At 39.5% G+C, this 20392-nt stretch overlaps 2 protein-coding genes and 1 pseudogene across 3 annotated transcripts; 2 read left to right on the top strand and 1 right to left on the bottom strand.

The window, feature by feature from the left end:
* The first annotated feature begins 1135 nt into the window (after positions 1-1135).
* Positions 1136-6014, top strand: LOC137612411 (protein-lysine 6-oxidase-like). Its single transcript, XM_068340916.1, has 7 exons — positions 1136-2120; positions 2528-2636; positions 3013-3150; positions 3330-3486; positions 3893-3988; positions 5305-5420; positions 5618-6014. Exons 1-7 carry the CDS (start codon positions 1229-1231, stop codon positions 5622-5624), a joined length of 1515 nt encoding a protein of 504 aa, XP_068197017.1. The 5' UTR covers positions 1136-1228; the 3' UTR covers positions 5625-6014.
* A 6898-nt stretch (positions 6015-12912) lies between these two features.
* On the bottom strand, positions 12913-13537 carry LOC137612784 (DNA-directed RNA polymerase II subunit RPB7 pseudogene; annotated as a pseudogene).
* Positions 13538-13800: 263 nt separating this feature from the next.
* LOC137612292 (tetratricopeptide repeat protein 39C-like) lies at positions 13801-20307 on the top strand. 2 transcript variants are annotated; one of them, XM_068340753.1, is made up of 15 exons: positions 13801-14149; positions 15293-15341; positions 15585-15713; positions 15830-15944; positions 16035-16437; positions 16855-17023; positions 17099-17192; positions 17273-17380; positions 17467-17576; positions 17654-17777; positions 17854-17951; positions 18051-18155; positions 18242-18280; positions 19430-19590; positions 20009-20307. In XM_068340753.1, the coding sequence occupies exons 1-14, from the start codon at positions 14007-14009 to the stop codon at positions 19568-19570; spliced, it is 1827 nt and encodes a 608-aa protein (XP_068196854.1). In that variant the 5' UTR covers positions 13801-14006; the 3' UTR covers positions 19571-19590; positions 20009-20307. The 2 variants fall into 2 exon arrangements, with proteins under 2 accessions (XP_068196854.1, XP_068196855.1); XM_068340754.1 differs by lacking the exon at positions 19430-19590.
* The last annotated feature ends 85 nt before the right edge of the window (positions 20308-20392 follow it).

Raw genomic sequence — 20392 nt, 5'->3', positions numbered from 1 at the left:
TTCTACCTCTTGAGAAAGAGATAATAGAGATTTTAATGCTAAAGTGAACTCCTAGTGTACTTTAATTCAAGCAAAATATTGATTTCGGACTTTTTCTATTACTAGGCAACCTGTAACTTCTTCCCATGTCTGCGTGGGTTCTCCAGCTTCCTTCCACGTCCAAAAACACGCAATTTAAGTGAATTGATCAGTTCCAAATTGGACTGTAGGTGTCAATGTGTGTGAGTGGTTGTTTGCCTTTGACAAGCCAAAGCGGAAGAAGCGGCTGTAGACCAGACGATTACGGTCGTCCACAAATAGATGGATGTGTCGTTCGCCGCTGCCTTTTACGCACGTTTTCCAACTCTTGAAACGATCCACACAGTAGCGCTGAGTGATAGTAATGCATCAAAAACATTTTCATACGTAAAATTGATTTTTTTTAAAAAAACCAATGCATCAGTCAATTCAATTTAGTGAGTTGAAATCATTAGGTATCATGTCGCTTCATCGTTAACAATAATAAAGCCTTTATATAGCAGAACTGCTGATGGTCCCGTTGCGCACAGTACTGACTAAGCAGCACCACTGTGGAACACAGACACGTAGTGTGACAATCCTGCCGCCGTGTGGTGATGTTGCATTGATGGATCGAAGCATCCTCTCTGTGTGCAGTGCAGTATTTTAGTTGACGTCTTAATACGGTTGATAAACGGACTGTGGCGTGACATTTAAATAATGAAGGAACGAAGAAAAATATTTGGACTATAGAAGTTCTTTTCTAGTGATTTTGCTTTTAAATATTAAGACCTCTTTTTATTTGGCAGTAATTCATTATCAGAAGATTTGTATTATAAGAAGACTTGGATTTTTCTTCACTAATTTGTTTACTGTGCTTTCTTTTTCTATTGGGTGGAATAAATCTTGTAAGTAACCAGGCTGAATGATAAAATTTCGATGAACAGTGCGTAAAGTTTATATCTCGAATGTCCTTTTCGAAGTCTTTGTGTAACGCACAGCATGTCATGGGTTAAACTGCCATGCAAGAAAGTTTAACTTTGCGTAAGTAACTGGGTTGTACTGGATAAATGACCAGATGAGGCCTCAGCCCTCCTCTCCTATCCACTTGTCAGTCCTCCTGAGAACTGATATGTGAATCAGTGTAAGAGCTGGAACTGAGAGCACCCTGCAATTTTGCAACCACTGCATTAATAAATTGACTTTCAGTATTTTTTCTACTTCAACTGCCATGGCAAAATGGTCATTTATACTTTTATGTTTTCTCCATGGATTACTTCCCTTCGTCTCTGGACAACAGCAGCGCACAACTGACCATTGGCGGCATCGGGTTCAATGGGAGAACAACGGGCAGGTTTATAGTTTAATGAGCACTGGGTTAGAGTACCAACCACCGCTTCGATCCAGAAGCAACTCGAGGTTCTACATGAGCAGCAGGAGAGATGGCATCAGGAGCCAGACTCCGAGAGTGGATGAAAGGCAGACGTTCTTAAGACCCAGCCAACCTGGGTTCAGACGTTTCAGATCTGATGATGCAGTAGAACCCGGTTCTATTCTGCCCGGGCATGCTGTCAGGAAGTTAAGACAATTTAATAATCGTGCGCAAGAGACCAGGCAGCAGCCTGAGCGCCCTCACGCAGCAGGAGCCACAGGTCTCTCAGGTGTACGACACTTAATCCCCGAACTCACCAACACCATCAATGCCTCTACATCAGGGAGTGTGTCAGGTTTCCCAGGTAGAAGACAATTCACTGTGGATTCCACTTTGCTTCACACCAGAAGAAGAGGACCGGTGTCTGGTGCGCAACACCAAGCGTTGGGCGCAGAACCAGAGGTGAGGTCTGAGTCCAGGCAGCCCGTGCAGACGTATCATTCAAATTCAGCGTATCCCACAACTGTGGAAGCGGAATCTGGAGCTCCTTCTTCTTTCCCAGCCCCAATTGAGGATGTTTCTAATGATGTAACCGGTAACGGAGAAAGTATGGTTAACGACGACCCTCGAAACCTGTTAAAAAACCACAGGAATTCTGTTTTCTACAACACCAATCCTACAAGAGAGAGGTCAGTGGCTCGCACGCGTCACCCTCCTGGCACAGGATATGGGACAAGATATTTCCAAAATGGTATGTGCATAATGTTGTTGTGAATCGTTATGAATATAAATATAATTTGACCAACAGGCTTACACAGTATTTTTATGCTATACAATTTTATTTAATATATATAATAATAATATATAGTATACAACTAATGAAGTGTAATAGGAGGGAATGATTCCATGTTTATTCAGAAGCAAGCATCATATTTCACTCACTAAGAAGAAAAATATAGGAAAAGGAAATAAAATATTAGTTGGGCGTTAGATCCCTTTGAGAAAACTCGGGAATGGGAAACATTTTGAATTATGCCAATAAACACAAAGTCCCATTTTAAACTTGAACTTTATTTCAGAGAATTCTTGTTAGAATAAATGTATTGGAAATATTGCATACAAAAAAATTTACTAAATTCCTTAAATTTTTTCTCCTAGGATTGCCAGACCTCGTGCCAGACCCATATGCCATTCAAGCGGGTGCTTATATTCAGCGCATCCAAATGTATGCACTTCGATGTGCTGCAGAGGAGAACTGTCTAGCAAGGTATGGTGCTGTGCCAAAAGTGATACTTTTTCTGATGCAGAGAAACACAAGTCAACTCACACTTAACAGTGTTTTCTTTGATTTTACTGTTCAATGAAAACTAACTTGTTTTACTTTCAGGAAAACTTTAAACTTTTATGTTGGCAGGATATCTGTTCTACTGATAGCATTTCAAAAACTATTTGATCTTATTATTATGGAGCAGCGTCTCTCCAACATCATGTCCTGCCAAGACATAATCGTTCTGGATTGGTTTTCCCAAAAGCATTAAGCATAACGGAACAAATCTTTTGCACTCCATTATTTTTGAGAAAAATAGCCAAGTTCAGGCAGTTATACTTTCCAACATGGCTCATTCCAATTTCTCCAATTCAAGGTCAGCCTACGGACCTGCTGTCAGAGATATTGACTTCAGAGTTCTCCTGCGGTTCCCACAGAAAGTGAAGAATCAAGGCACCGCTGACTTCCTCCCCGTCAAGCCAAGATACCAATGGGATTGGCATAGCTGTCACCAGTAAGTTTAGTCAACCAACAAGTGGAATAACCTGCTAAACATGCAGATATTTTTACACACAGCTCAAGTTAGCTCTGATAAGACCACAAAAAAAAAAAAATCAAAATGGACGGACGATTTGATTCTAATTGTTGCGTGTTACAAATTAGAACTTATTGTTTTCGATTTTGCTCTCCTAGACACTACCATAGCATGGATGCCTTTAGTAACTATGATCTGCTGGATGTCATCACTGGACAGAAGGTGGCCGAGGGACACAAGGCTAGTTTTTGCTTGGAGGACACAGGATGTGACCCTGGATTCAGGCGGCGCTACGCCTGTACATCACATACACAGGTAACACACACTTTTTTAAAACCATTGAACCCTGAAAAATTGAAGAGTGACAAAATCAAAAACAATTACAGTGATTTTGTTCTAAATATGGCCAATGTTAAAAGTTAAATGCTTTGACTTGTATTGAAGTTAATATAGTGAGTTACCTTAGACAAAACAGTGATCATAGCTGTGTGTCAATACTAGAATCTTGTTTTTTGATAATCTTTTATATTGAGTCATGAGAATTGATTCCAAATAAAATTGCAGGATATACAAAAAAATAAAAAAAGACGAATAAAATAACATTCAAAGAGGACATGGAAATGTTATCAAGTTCTTGGCTTGTGGAAAAAACGTCAAAGTCATCTAAAGAGAACGAGTCAAAGCTTTAAAGCAAATTAGGGGGTTTGGGTTATGTTCACAGGGATTGAGCCCAGGATGCAATGATGTCTACGCTGCCAACATTGACTGCCAGTGGATTGACATCACTGATGTACGTCCAGGAAACTATATTTTGAAGGTAAAGTGTTACATTATCATTTTCATGACCAACGTGGAGATTTATTGAATAAGAAAACATAACAAAGCAGCTGTTGCTCCTCTTAAGTGCAATTTATCAACACATATACACATGCAACGGTATCTTTTAATATAGATCGATATGAACATATAGATCTATGAGGGAAAAGGTTCCAATCAATAAGTTATAATTGAATGCATGTCTAGAAACATCTAAAAATAATATTTTAATTTATATGTATTTTGCAAAAACAAGTACACAGTGATTCACAGGGAGATACTGACAGTGGAAAAAATTAAATGTTCCCCATACAATCCAGAATAAAAACCTTTGGAATAATGTTTAAGGGCCTGGAGAAATCTTACATGTGAGACATTGTAAGTTCAGGCAGTGTTTAAAGTGTTCAGCATGCTTGATCAACATTTAAAGGAGTCTTATTATCTCCACTGTTCCAGCAGAGCGTAACACCACATTTTTCACAGTTAGCATCTGAGTCAGGAGAGTCATAAGGAGAGGTTTGGTTTGTTATCTGATTAACCATATGACATAGAAGTCTAGGATGTTTTTTTGTTTGCAGGAATACATTCTACTAGTCTGTTAACAACAATGCAATGATCAAAGAGTGATCAGAAATACATACAGTATGCAGAATTATATAAATGTATGGAGCAGTATGGAGCAAGATTTTGAGTTATTTTAGCTTCACAAGGCCTCTATATTAATAAAATGTGCATATAAATATAATTAATATGTAGTGTTTTTTTTTATATCTCTACCTCTGCTGACTTAATTTTACCATCAGAGGAACAATCCTGTCAATAAAATGTATGAAATAACAGACAGATTATGATTATAATATGATAGTTAATATTATGTTTTACAGACCATTCACATTAGGCTACATCCTCTTTCTATGTTAGCGTGATCGGCCCTTATCCACGGTCTGAAGCCTAATTAGGACATCTTCCAAATCGTGGCCAGCACATAAAATTATATGCGGTCTTTCTATATTTGTATTAAATAAGAATGTTCAATTGTTCGGAATTTAGGCTCACCTAAAAAAGAATTAGGTCTACAAGTTTCTTATTTTTTTATGATTTAAACTATCCCCCCTACATCCACCCTGATTGTATTTAATGAGTGTTGTATACTTCATTTAGCATTTTCAAGGCCCATTTATTGTTTTGCCTTCCCTGCTATACCAATAAAACACTTCTGGTCAACTGCTGTGCATTTAAATGTGCTATACAAATTAAATACTGTAACTTGACTTGATCCACCTGCAAAGTTACTGAAACTGTTCTGTTTTTTTTTAGGTTACTGTCAATCCTAATTTTCATGTCCTTGAATCAGACTTTACTAATAACATAGTGAGGTGTGATGTGACATACACAGGCATCTACATCCAGACACACCACTGTCGTATATCAAGGTACAGTATATGAGCTGAATTATTTTAAAATATGTATCTTTATCTGTTATTTTAATTTAATTGAATATATAAAGGTTTGACAATGTACGACAGAAATAGCACAACTCTATGTTGAGAATGAAAACTGCAGTATTTCATGGGTTTATAACTTGTATTTGATATAAGCAAACATTTGTTTTTCTTTTTTTGTTTTTCAGAGGTTGAAGTCTCGCTGTTGTTGATTGGCTGCAGGAGTTTAGCAGCAAATGTCTCAACCTGTACTGTGCAGCAACATTCCTCTATGACTGATGAAAAGCAAATAATCTTGAGATGTATTTACCTGAAATGAATGCAATAATTAATACAAATTCAGTACATTAAATATGTGAGATCATCAGTTGTACTTGATTTTGTATTTCTACAAATGTGCCATCATTTATACTATTAACAAATACAAGTGTTCTTATACATTTATTTCTTGAATGTTAGTGAATTGCTAGAAATTAGTGTTGTCACATGTTTTTTTAACTTGTTTTTCAGCATTTTTTTCTGTCATGTGGACATTTGTTTTTTATGACTATTTAAAAGATATTCTAAACTGTTGTTATTGTCAACTCATCCAATGAAAATACCAAAATCAAAACGTGTCAGTGTGTCACTAAATGGTTCTCTACTTGGCTTGAGCTTCCATTGGACCCCTTTGTACACAAAAATATTTTATAAGTTGTTAACTCACATACATGAAGTTGTAATTAAAAAAGAAACAACCAAAAAAGGGCGGCACGGTGGCGCAGTGGTTAGTGCTGCCGCCTCACAACATGGCGGACCAGACTTTGAATACGTAGCATTGTCACGTGGCAAGCAGGGAGGACCCAAAAGCACGGCAGTAAAGACGAGTCCAGACATCCATAGTGGTACCTCGTGTCTCACCTGTAGTCAGGTGAGATAGGCAACAGCAACATCCGTAAAGCAGAAGTAGTGGCTGTTGTCGAGTGTACAAGAAATTGGATGGATGGATTATTTTACCAGCTACCAAGGTGGCAAAAGTGGCTTAACAGTTAGTATTTTGTCCTCATCTTAGAGCAGCTTTGTTTTCAGTGTCGGGCCAGAGTAGGGTTCCAGAGACAAACAGGCCTTAAGGCAGACATGGGTGGCATGTTTGCTGACAGGCCTCTGTGAAGACATAACCTGCAGGATCTTATTCAGCCATGCTGTATCTACTAAAACACAACCAGAGAATGATGAATGGAGGCCTTTTCCCACTCTCTGCTCCTCTGTGTTTGTAGAGATTAATGTCTCTAAATGTTGTAAGAGGCTTCTTCTTGGCCCAGAATCAATTTCCCCTCAACCGCATTCAAGATTGTCTTAGATGACAGAACTGAGATATTTTTTGTGAATTGGACAACTTGGACAATTCCACGGAATTCTTCAAAGATGCTTTCACCGAGGACAACTGTGTTTGTGCAACAGCCACTAGACTGTTTCAAACAGCAGAAGGTTGACAAGACATTTACTAAACCTGTGAAGACTGTATTTATTTTGGAGTGGGTCCTGCTTCACCTGAAAATGTACTGGAAAACATGCAGGCTCCAGACAATGTATGCATTGTCAAAAACACGCAGATGTTGAGTATATGCAGCAAAACAGAGCTCAGTTGTGTCTTAAGAAAGCAATGAACCAGGGAGATTAAAGGTAATTTAAATGGCTTACACTGGAAGTCTTCAGGGTGCTTCCCTGCCAGAATAGATTGTCTACTGTATGTTATTGAGAGTGTCTGGAAAATCCTGTGCCTACTTTTCAACTCCCTCTGTTCATGCGTTTCTAAGAATTTTTCAGGACAATATTTGCAGACAGTGACTCATCATAGGTTTTTGGAAATGGAAGGCAGATCTCAACATAGAGGTCTACAGTCGTGCTGATATCTCTGTAATCCTGCACACATCAATGTTTTGAGCTAAATGTTCCTATTTGAATGCTACTGTGCCATTATGTTCACCATGTTTGCACCTTGGTTGTGTGTGTTTGCATGCTAATATTTGCACATGTGAGACAAGATGAGCATTTTAATAAATATTCATAGATTAAATATCAGCTGTTTATCGTAGGGGTAACATCAATGTGTGTACCAAATTTCCCATCTAATCATACAATACAAAAAACTCAATTGTAAACATCATGGTACATCAGTTTACTTTTATTGCATGTTCCTGACTGGTGGAGAATGCCAAAGCACCTTTACACCTTTAGGTAGCCCATAAACACAGAGAGAACGTGCAATCTCCATAAAGAAAGGCCCCAGGTCTTCATTTGAAATTTTCCATGTTCCACCATGCTGGTTCTTGTGTTGCCAGTACAGGAAAAATTAGTGGATGAACACAGTTATTATGCTTCCTCCTCTGGGAACCATTCATGGTTGCAAAGAATTTCATGGCAATCCTTTCAACCGGTATTCTTTTTTATATTAAAGTTTGGGGGAAGTGGAGGCCTGGCTGACATTCTCTTACACCAGGCGGCAACCACCGTTGAAAATAAAGTTTGATGGGAGCAAAGCAACAAAAAAAGCAAGAGAGATTTCGTTAGTTAAAGTCAACACAGACAAACAGTGCAGGATTTTTGAGTTGTTTTTTTATGACATCTAGTTTTCTAAATCTAGTCTAGACATTTAGTTTTCACATTTACTTTGAATGTTCTTAATGCTTGATTCTGACTTTTCTGATATGATACAGGCCATCCCCAGAGCCAATAAAACTTAAAGCAATGAAGGACTTCAAAATATCAGAGCAGGTGACTGACTGTCTTCCTCAGAACTCAGCTGGTCTTCTCCTTTTTAGACCAGCGTATCACTTCAAATATGTCATGATGTAGAGAAGACAGTGACTGTTTGCTCAGCTGTGGAAACTCACACCAACATCTGGATGCAGTGTCTCGTTAGCTTTACACAAGCACAGGACAGACCAAGACTAGGATAGTCTGGTACCTCTCATTTAACCTGAATAAACAGAATCTGATGCACAGGTAGGGAAAGAGGGGAGGGGCCACACGTTTTACCACATGCCTGCAGCCTACACTGAACATACTTTGGCAAGGAGACACATTTTCTGAATGTATCTGCACGTAGGTGGGCAGTGTTTTGAGTGGTTACTAAGACCAGGGTTGGAATGTGTAGGTCATGTTTCAACAAAGCGGGGCCACGGGGAGAGCTGATGGCTCTTTAACCAAGGAACATACTGGGGCTAAAGAGACTCTCCTGACAGGTTGGTTTAAGCACAGACCAGAGAAATTCCTCAGCACCCGTGTCATCCCGTTGAGATTAAGAACAGTGAGGTCAGCCGTGGACCAGAGAGGGTATGTAGTGCTAGACATTTTAGGGTACTTCCTCACCCAGGGTTACTTACACAACCACAAGACACCATGTTGTAAATTTTCAGAATGAAAAATTATTTGTGAATGAAGAACCACAGAGGAAAAAAAATTATGAAAAATGATTCTTGTTCAAGCTGGGTGGTATCGTGGCTTCGGTGGTATTTGGAGAGATGGTTCAGAGGAGTGGCTCTTCTTTGTTGATCCAGAGCATATCTGTAAGTGTTTCATTGTTTTTTCTTCAGTTAATTGCAAAGATTTTTCTCGGAACCTGTTTGTTTAGGTTACTTTGAAATGGCTAAAGAAACCCTCCAGCCATAATAAACATCATTAAAAAATCGTGAGCTCATCATTCTGTGTCAACAAAAGTTGGAGTTTTATGTGGAAAAATCTAACTTCTCTAAATCATTATGATCAGGGACAGGTCTAAAGCTCCTGAATCTTGACTACTAATTTCGAATGTACTCTTGGACATTATGATGTCATTATTGGATGGGGTTACAGGTAAAATTCATCACAGTTCTGACAGGTACGTGATTTGAATACTTTACTCACTTTACTTACTTTACTCACACAGTAATATATTCTAGACTGTATTTATTGATGGTTGGACTTGTTCCGGTCTTTGGATTGTGTGGCCTGCTGTCTCAACCAGGAAGCTCCACAAATGAGTGACTTTGGGACACTGGTGAGCGTCTCTGAATTCTTTAAAACAAATAAAGTGTGCTGTTGTTACTAGCTATTGATGTTGTCTTTAACTAGAAGTAGGTTTATGTTTCATTTTACAAAGTAAATGTTTATCTTTTTCTTTTCTTTTTTTTGAAGGTGCGATGTTTGATTTGCCCAAAAGAGTTGGCATTTCATGACAACACCTCCAGTCCAACCATCATGTTGGAACACCTCAGACAATGAACCTGCAATTCTCCTGCTGCTAGTAATTATTTATCATATCGTGTGGATAATGGGTGAAGTAGTTGATAGCTAAATAGTTAGCTATCATCTACTTTGACTTGGGATCCAAAGGTTATGAGTTCAATCCCACATTTTACAAGTTTGCTTTGCTTTGCTTTTGTTGATATGATAAATTTTTTTCAGAGTCAAGGAAGCAAAAGCTTGATGTTGCATTTGTGGATATGTTATCAACCTTTTGGACCCCACATACATAATCCCTAATAGGAAGGCCTTGTGGAATATGGTGGAGGACAAGTACAAGGTGACTAAAACTAGAGTGGAAAAATAATTTCCCTTTGAGGATTAATAATGTTGATATCATCTTTAATCTTGACTTTAGAGGAGGCTGGTTGAAGCAGATGACATACTTGCAATGCAGCACCAGATGTCACTGTTCTGTGGGATTTCAAAGCCCCAAAACTGAGAGACAACTAGGTGAATGAGAATGACTGAGACAAGAAGGAATGACTGGTCTGAAATAGGGAGGATGATGACAGATTCCTCTCTGGATTTGGAGGCCTTCATGACTGGAGGAATGTCCGGTTTGTTCTGTCGCAAAGTTCCCACAATAGTCAGACCCTCCTCCAGGAGATGCTCTGCAAGAGGCACACTGGTGACGAAATTATTAGTGGTGATGCTGCGTCCGAATCCACTGCACAACTGACAGACAATGTTTGTCCCCCAGATTCCTCTGGACATTTTCCCCTGGTTGTCTCTCCCTAGTTACAGAAGCCCATCAACTGCATATGGGTCACAAACCCAGAAGATCTTTATGCCAACTTGGCGGGCTTGCTCGGCATTTACTGCAGAAGCTGGGTCCTCCCTTTGAAAGGCACGAGTTGTTCATCCACTATCACACAATCACTGGGGATGAATTTGTACCTGCAATTGCCCAGGAACAGGTCCCAATATTCAGCGAAAAGCTGCCATGCAATCTGTTTTCAGTTGATCGGCCCTGGTCCACTTGTCATCTAAGCGTAAGAACCGGCGAATGTCTTCAAATCTTTGAATTGACATAGTGAGCTTGTACATTGGGTTGTGCAGAGAACTCCCAAAAAGCATACGGACTGTCACATCCCAGTTCTTCTCACTTCCTGCAAGAATGGTCAATCCAATGAAGGCCACCAGCTCGTCTTTGGTTACATTTCTCCACTCTTTCCCCTTGTCTGTGGTTACTCTTTCTCCTTTCTTGTTTGTGCATGTCAGCACCTCTTCTATTATATTATCAGACATGAACTCTTTCCATGCATCTGTTGGGGTATGAATATTAATATACTACAAGTTTTCATTTTGAAGCTTTTGAAGAAAAACAACCCAGTTTTTGAGGTCTTCTCAAACACATCGCCACACTGAGAGTCTTCTCATTTTTATTAGCCATTTTTATTGTTTTTAATAGCTAACGGTTTGTTTGATGTGAAATATGCTGCAGATAAAGTTCCAATGATCATGAAGAACAAAAAAAAGCACAAATGCAATGATGTTGAGAGAGGGGGGGGAGCCCCCACATGGTATGTTATAGTAAAAAATGTCTTGAAAATCCCTTTGGGGATGCACACAAAATACATGCCAACAACACACAAAGTCCAGTCAGTTTGAACCACAGCACAGGTACACACTACTTTACCTCCACCTATTATGGATCAAACTGAATCCTCCTGCTTCCAAAATAGGGATACTGTATATGGAGATAAAAGAATATCATCTACACTATTCCAACACAAAGAGGTGATTCACGATTCCTTCCCATCAGTATTAAGCATTTAACTTATTCAAAAAATAATAACATATTTGTTTAATCTTCCAATCAAAGTTATGCACACTTTTCTGAGTTTTCCCATGATTAATGCCATATATCTGAAGAAATGTCTTAATAGCTACACTAATGTGAGATGTCACCATGATCACAAGACATATTTATGATGCTGAGAAGTATTTACAAAGAACATAAATTGAATAGATCAAAATTGTTTTACAAATCTGTGGTCAAAAGACAGGAATGTGTGTAATAATTTGTCCAAGCCTCATGCATATTTGTTCTCATATTCTGAATATATATTAGAGTATCATAGTATTTTTATTGTCATTATACAGTACAATTACCAGTTAGCACAGCTTACTAGTGAGGAGCACCGATTTCTACAGATGTGCAAAACAAGTAAGTAAAAACTTGGTTGAGTAATTTAAATACATCAAATACATTTTGTCATTATTAGATTATTTTTCCGTCTTTCTTTTTAGCATGGGGTAAATGGTCCCAAATGCTCCAATGCTGCAGAAAATTCAGTAGGCGCTGCATTCTGATATTGTTCAACTGATTGCTGACAGCAACACAGAACACCCTCGTGAACATGACAGGAATTTAAAAGTATTGAGAAAAAAGAAAGAAAGATTTTCATCAACCCTTTAATCACATTCAAACATTTTACAATTTTACATTAGATGAAAGCACTAAAGTGCTTCAGAAGAAGAAGATTTTGTGCAAAAAAACTTCAATCACATTCAGAACATTTTACAATTTTCTATTAGATGAAACTTCAAAAATACTAACACCAATAAACAAAAGGAAATACAATTTAAAAAATAGTGCATTATATCAGGAAGTTTGCAAAAGTGAGGTGGTCATCAACTAAAGTGCACAGGACATTTCTGTAACACCAGATGTTCCTAAAGTTGTTTAGGTCTTTTGTCATTTTATAGAAACCAAATTCTAGTTTTAAGCGACATCTGATGTTACAGCAAAAAACAGTAGCTGCTTCCTGAACAGTATTGTTTTCAATTCTCCTCTTCCTGGTCACATAAATTGCGAGTTTTGCGTCTCCAGAGATAAAATTTAAAAGCTGCCACTTTCTTTGATTCGATTTATTGTACCCAGCACCGTAGATGAATTTCCTGATACTAAAATTTTCACTGAACAAATTAAAAACATTCGAAAGAAAGAATTTCAAAAAAATATTTTATTACCATCAACTGACAAAACAAAAACATTGTCATTTATAAGTTACAAATTCTACCTGAAAGAAACAGTCACTAATCATTGGTGTACATTTCATACTATTTCTAACGAAATCAAATCAGCTTTCTGATGGTTTCGATATTTAATGAAGCTTATTAATAATTAGTAAACAATTATTAATTATTATTAATAATAACTAATAAAACAGAACAATTAAGCAAAAAACATTATAAAATGATGTAGGTTAGGTTATGTCACTATATGGTATACACCGGTACAGACAAAATATTCATTTCAATACAGGAACAACAACAATGCTATTACATGTCCCATTGGAAATGTGTGCCATCTTGGGAGAATCAGCTCACAATACCAAGATAATCATCCATGAGAGACCAAAGGCCAAAAAATCATTCTTGTCCACTCTTGTTTCCACAATCTTTAGTCGGATTTCATCACCTTGTTGGATGACAATGTCCTCGTCAGCTGTCTTACAGCAAGGAGGATTAGAGTTAGGGTCAAACTCCATTTCTGAGGGGATGGAATGGCGAGAAATGAAGCAAGACATGTGACCGCTTTCTGTGAACAATCCAACCTTATTAACCTAAGTGACCACAGCATCCACCACTTCACCTTTAAATGGGGGAAATACAATGGCCTTGTATTTGACTGGATAGAGGACAAACCCTCTGCCTGGTTGGATTACACCTGCCCCAATGTTGTCAATGGTGGTGTCTGCAGTGACAAAGCCATACTTGTCAATACAGGTACCCTCCACTTCTGTGAACAGCTCCTGCTTCACCGTGTTGAGAAGGTTAGGACCAAAGTACCTTGGGTGTAGTAATATTTCGTGATCCAAAGAAATGTAAAACATGTCTGTCATAACGTTAAATCCAAGTTAGAAAGAAAGCAAGAAAGAAAGAAAGCAAGCTTTGAACTGTGGCCATTGTTACAGGCGTACCCAGTTACGCCTGTAACAAAAGGTAAAGCGCCATCATATAGACAACAATAATAGTGTAATAATAATGGTGATCAAAGCACACAACACTGTAAAAATTCTGCTTGCACTTGAACGCATCATATTTCCTGTTTGAGCTGAGGAGCGCACGAGCCCCCGGTCAGGCGGCGGAATAAGGAAGAAGCGACACAACCGTTGTTACAGGAGCCGCACTCAGGTTAGCCGAGAGTTCCTCTCACCCGTTCGCCTCTCGGTCTCCGCGTCTAATACTGTGAATATGGTTACGCTGGCTTTAAAAAACTGCGACATAGGTTGACTAATTGCAGACACCTCACGTTCATTATCACCTCCTGCGGTTCTTCGCCTCCGGTATTTGGGTCTATCAATGGCGGACCCGATAGAATCAGCACCGGGATGCGTGGAAGATAAGACGGAGCGTATGAACGACGCAGAGCTGGCACTGGAAGGAATCAATATGCTGCTCAACAACGGATTCAAGGAGAGCGACGAGCTCTTCAGGGCATACAGGTACGTCTTTTTGTGTTATGTGGTGACTGAGAAACATTCAATGGTGGGCCCTTTTAGTTAAATACTGTATTAAATATTGTTTCCACGTAAACAAACAAAAACAAAACATGACACCGTCTGAGCGTTGCCAAATAAAACCACAGCATCCCTCTCACACATGCGATCAGGTCACAAGATGATACTTTATGAGACCTGTGGTCAAACACAGCAGGATTTTGTGAGTGCTAAGATTACTTTTTGTTCGTGTTGACAGGCTGCTACAAATGTTGTGTCCACAATCTGTAAATATGAAAACCATCCGGTATGTTTCAAGTGGCTAGGATTAGATTACTCCCAATTACTTCTACTGAACAGATCAGTCTTTCTGGCCTCGCTCGTTACTTCACATCCAAAATTGCACTAATGTACAAAATAAAGGTTGCATTCATTTTGGATTGATGGCAAAATTACAGTCAAACTTATTCTTACTCCACCGATTGCCCTGTCTGTCAGATGATTAATAGGAGAGGGAAAGGTGAAATATATATGCTCTGCTCCACATTTATTTGAATGTGGGTGTGTGGATTTAATGCCTTTTTTAAAACTTAAATAAATCATTCAAGTAAACTGAGGAAATGGTAACTGGTAGGGGTGATGGAAGATGAAAAAGTTTGGAACTCCTGCAATCCACACGCTCTGATCATAGTCCCCTTGCTGGTGGCAAGATTTTATTCAAATCCTTCAACCATGCTGTGATTCCATTATAAGGGCTGATTATCTCTTGGAAAGGTTGGCTTTCAACTTGCATGTTGATGCCAAAGGAAGAGAAACCCTGTGTGGTCGAACCCCTGGTGAAAACTAAAGGTCACCCCTTCCACTAATTGCATGAAGGGTATCATCCTGCGTTGATTGCTTCAGAAATAAAGCAGATGGAGGAAAGTGAAAGACAAAAAAACACAGCAACAGAGAATACACCCCCCCCCCATTTGACTTTATTCTAACTGAATCTGAATGCTGTTGTTTAACTGTCTTCTTGTGCTTCACCTTCATGTCATAACGCATAAAACCGGCTTTGCACATTTCTATCTCCCCGCCCATGAACTATAATCGAACCCTCGAGATATGTGACTAGTTCACACTGCCTGTCTCTCTCTTGTGTTTCAGGAACCACAGCCCTTTAATGAGTTTCGGTGCCAGTTTTGTGAGTTTTCTGGTGAGTCAAAAGGGGAAATTTATAGAAATGTGACACAGAGCCAGACTACAAACGAACAGGTCTAACTGTCTTGGATCAGGGTTTGCATAAATTGATATCAGTTTAGCTCTTTAGATACAACATGGCATTCCTTTGTCCAGATCCTGCAAAGCCAAATGTCAGCAGAATGTGTTCAGCTTTTTATTATTTTTGAGTAGTTACATCTATATACTGGATTTATCCATGTTGTTAACCCTTTTGCAGAATGCTATGATGACATTCGAAGAAGAGAAAATGCAAATGGCCTTTGAGGATCTTAAGGCAACGGAGAAGCTGTGTGAGAGTGAAAATGCCAGCGTCATTGAAACCATTAAAAACAAGATCAAGAGGAATGTGAGTAACTTTCTAGCCTTCGCAGTTTAAGCATCTGATACCATTTGGGGTTGTTAGCCATCCAAAATATCTGTTAGCTACATTATCCCATAAGTGCGAGGTGTTTGTGCGTTCAGATGGAGTCACAGAGGACAGGTGTGGCTGTGGTGGACAGGCTTCAGAGGCAGATCATCATTGCGGACTGCCAGGTTTACATTGCAGTGCTGTCCTTCATCAAACAAGAGCTGTCGTGTAAGGGGACCTTTTAAGTTTTTAATATTACATTTTCACTGCAGAGGACATATATTCTGTTTCGCTAACCCCTGTTTAATCTCCTGGTAGCATACATCAAAGGAGGCTGGATCCTTCGTAAAGCATGGAAGATGTACAACAAGTGTTACAGCGATATAACACACATGCAGGAGGGTAGCAGGAGTGCGTCTGAGCAGCAAGAAACGCCGCCGATATCCCTGTCCCACCCCTCGGACCTGTCCCACCACAGTCGCTCCTCTTCACGTAGGTTGAGCCCATCCAAGAGACTTCACGACATCAGCCCAGAGGCTCTTGATCGACTAAAAGGTTCAGTCAGCTTCGGTTACGGCTTGTTCCATCTGTGCATCTCCATGGTGCCGCCGCACCTTCTGAAGATAGTCAACCTGCTAGGCTTTCCTGGCGACCGCCTTCAAGGCCTGTCAGCGCTCGCATACGCGAGTGAAAGTAAGGACATGAAGGCCCCCTTAGCAACGTGAGTATGAGTGAATACTTTATGTATCTGCACTTCTTGTTGTACTCAAACATAAACTAGCTCATTCGGTTTTAGACAATGTTAGAAAGTAAGGGAAGTGTGTGTCTTGAAAACAAAAGATGTTCTCCATATGAGGTAAACTCAACATTTTGTCAGTAAAAGCTGATCTAAAACTACTTTGATTTTCATTACTGACAAAATGCCAAGTTTTTCAGCCATTTGGAATGTATTAATTATTATTCAGGCAATTATACAACATAAAATTAGTTAAAGGTAATCTAAGCTTTCTAATTTATACAATATTTATATATATATAATACACATATGTAATATATACAGTATGTTGTATATACAGTATTATATGTATACAGTATATTTGCTGCATAGTAAACCTGTTTCTCCATGCTTCTTTCACAGCTTGGCCCTCTTGTGGTATCACACGGTAGTGCAGCCCTTCTTTGCTCTGAATGGCACAGACACACAGGCAGGCCTAGTAGAAGCCAAATCCATTCTTCAAAAAAGGGAGGCCACCTACCCGAACTCTTCCCTCTTCATGTTTTTTAAGGGCAGAGTTCAACGTCTCGAGGTAAACTATAAATTACAGCTACATTTTAATTGTTGTTCCCAAGCTCATCAGTATTCTTTATTATTCCCCTTTCAGTGCCAGATCAGCAGTGCCTTGATGTCCTTTCGTGTTGCCTTAGATCTGGCCTCTGACCAGAGGGAGATTCAGCACGTGTGTTTATATGAAATAGGTATTATGTTCCTTCTAATATTTGGTACCATTCCCCTCACTACTGTCCTGCATCCTGATTTGACTGTTTTCCTGTTTTAGGTTGGTGCAGCATGATCGAACTGAACTACACAGAAGCTTACAGAGCCTTTGAGCGCCTGAAGGCCGAGTCTCGCTGGTCTCAGTGCTACTACGCCTATTTAAACGGAGGTAGTAGCTGGAAATGAACAAGGCCTTGAGTGTACTTCTTGTGAGGTGTTGCATTGATTCCTCATTTATATTTATATTTTGCATAGTCTGCCAAGGAGCCGCAGATGACTTGGAGGGAGCTATTTCTGTCTTCAAGGATGTACAAAGGCTTTTTAAACGCAAGAATAACCAGATAGAGTTGTTCTCCATGAAAAGGGTAAGTCTGTGTCCAGCTGATGATCTGTTGGAGAATGATCAGGATCATTCAAGAAAGCATATGATCTTTTTTGTCAGGCAGAGAAGCTGAAGAGCACCAGTCTGTCCAAAGAGCTCTGCATCCTGTCTGTGATTGAGATTCTGTATCTGTGGAAAGCTCTGGTCAATAGCTCCAATACCACACTGCAGATAATGATACATGGTATTTGAATGGAACAATCTACAGAACTGTCATTTGAGTAAATGGGTGTAGTTTAACTTGATTTTTTTTGTTTTAGTCTTGCAGGGGATAAATGATGCCTCTTGTGTTGGTCTAAAAAACCTGCTTCTTGGTGCCATTAACAGATGTCTTAAAAATACCAAAGATGCTATTCAGGTACTTCCTTCCGTCTCTTATAAAAGCTTGGAAATACAGTGCACTCACCTGTAGCTGTACAACTGACTTTACACAAAATCTGTTGTATTTTATTTGCAGTATTTCCAGCTGGCTGTTAGGGATGAGGTGGGCCGTTTGAGCAACTCTTATGTGCAACCGTATGCTTGTTATGAACTGGGTTGCGTGCTGCTGAACAACCCAGAGGCAAGTTTTTGTGTGTTGATAAAGAGAGAGAGACTCTATTAGAGATGGAGTCACGAAGTCTAAATATTCTGTTCTGTCTGTTCCAGTCTGTTGGGAAAGGCAGAGTTCTAATGCTCCAGGCTAAGGTACTATATGCTCCTTTATTATTATTATTATTATTTTTCTGCCTGACATTTTTTAAGATTAGTACTTCTTCTTCTCCTTTTGGCTTTTCCCCTCAGGGGTCGCCACAGTGTATCAGTTGCCTTCATCTAACCCTGTCTTCTGCACCCTGTTCTCTCACACCAACTACCTTCATGTCCTCTTTCACTACATCCATAAACCTCCTCTTTGGTCTTTCTCTAGGCCTCCTGACTGGCAGTTCAAAACTCAGCATCCTTCTACCAATATATTCACTATCTCTCCTCTGGACATGTCCAAACCATCTCAGTCTGGCCTCTCTGACTTTAGCTCCAAAACCTCTAACATGTGCTGTCCCTCTGATGTACTCTTTCCTGATCCTATCCATCCTGGTCACTCCCAAAGAGAACCTCAGCATCTTCATCTCTGTTACCTAGCATACAAGTCATCATAAGGCCCTTGTTTGGCCTTTGCTACCTCTTTCACCTGAAGCCGCTTCTCCCTGTACTTCTGTCTACTCTCCTGATTCCTCTCATGTCCCACTTCTTCTCAGCTAACCTCTTTCTCTGTATACACTCCTGTACCTCCTCATTCCACCACCAAGTCTCCTTATCTACTTTCCTTCCAGATGACACACCACGTACTCCTACCTGTCCCCTTGATCACATTAGCTGTAGTTGTCCAGTCATCTGGAAGCACCTCCTGACCACCCAGAGCCTGTCTTAACTCCTTCCTAAAAGTCATGAAACACTCTTCCTTTTTCAGCTTCCACCATTTCGTCCTCTGCTCTGCCTTTGACATCTTCACGTTTCTTACCAACAGTCATCCTACATACCACCATCCTATGCTGTTTAGCTACACTCTCGCCTACCACTACTTTGCAGTCACTGATCTCCTTCAGATTACACAGTCAACACAAGATGTACATAGTCTTGTAGTAGTACTTAATACTTGCTTTCATTGACTTGATGAAGATAGGAACTTAAAATAGTTGATAGCAGTTTCTGTGACTGGTCTTTATCTCAAAGCCGTTATTATCACTGGTTTCCCTGTAACAAAAATTTGAGAACAAGCGTTGCTTTATTTAATTTGTTGAACCAATTACATTTTTTTTAAATAAATGACATTTTATCTTGTTTCCACTCCACCAACAGTCAAACTTTTTGAGGTCTTACAAAAGTCATGATACAAACACTGTCACAAACCTGCCTCAAATCAAGATATTAGTCGTCAAAGTAAATCAGCTGTGGATGCAGACCGGGCTGGTGTGTCTGACAGAATGTCTCCATGCCTAAGCAGCAGCTCGTCATCCAGGGTGACACCCTTGCAGGTTAAATTAACGTCTTCTGTGGAGTATGTGAGTGTCTGGCAGAAGCTAAACCAGGTTCCTGTATCTCTGTCAGGAAGTCAGAGGATCAGACTTTATTTAGCTGTTGATTTTGAGAAAAACAAAGGAGCTCTGCATACTGGGAGGGAGACATTAGATTGTTAACTCAAGTATTTAGTTACATCTCTATTGTCTGACCTCAGCTTAAAGTCATAATGTATCAAGTATGGCCATGCCTGGCCTGTTCTAATGCCCTTTCTATATCAGATTGTTTTGGCGTCTGATAGATGTACAGGAGGAGCCGGGCAGCTTTGATGGGTGCGACTGACTCCAAAGATTGAGAGCAAACAAAATGAAGCATTTTTCTCACAATTTTGTCTAATAATTTACCGGTATTCTATTTCAGGAGGACTACGCTGGCTACGACTTTGAAAACAGGCTCCACGTTCGCATTCATTCTGCTCTTGCCTCCATGAATGCCGAACATGAGCCGTGATATTTTATCTGCACCTCAGAAGAAACTGGCAGAAATGTCTGACACAGCTGCACCGCCATTCTGGGACTAGTGTTACACTGTTTTATATTTAATTCTGCACTGTTGTATCATTTAAATTGTACGCAATATTTATTGAACATTTTACAGGAGAACAGTTAAGAGAGGATTGTGACTCATGTTACTTCAAAATAAATTGAAGTTTTATTGTTTACATGACTCATTTTGAAACTCGGGTCCAACCACTCTAGGGGGTGGCTTTTCCTCTCATAAGAAGAGGAATGTCCAGTGGAGTAA

Source organism: Antennarius striatus, chromosome 18 (assembly GCF_040054535.1).
Source record: "Antennarius striatus isolate MH-2024 chromosome 18, ASM4005453v1, whole genome shotgun sequence".
Taxonomy (NCBI): Eukaryota; Metazoa; Chordata; class Actinopteri; order Lophiiformes; family Antennariidae; genus Antennarius; species Antennarius striatus.
Note: the sequence above shows the minus strand (reverse complement) of the source record. Positions and strands in the feature narration are given on the sequence as shown.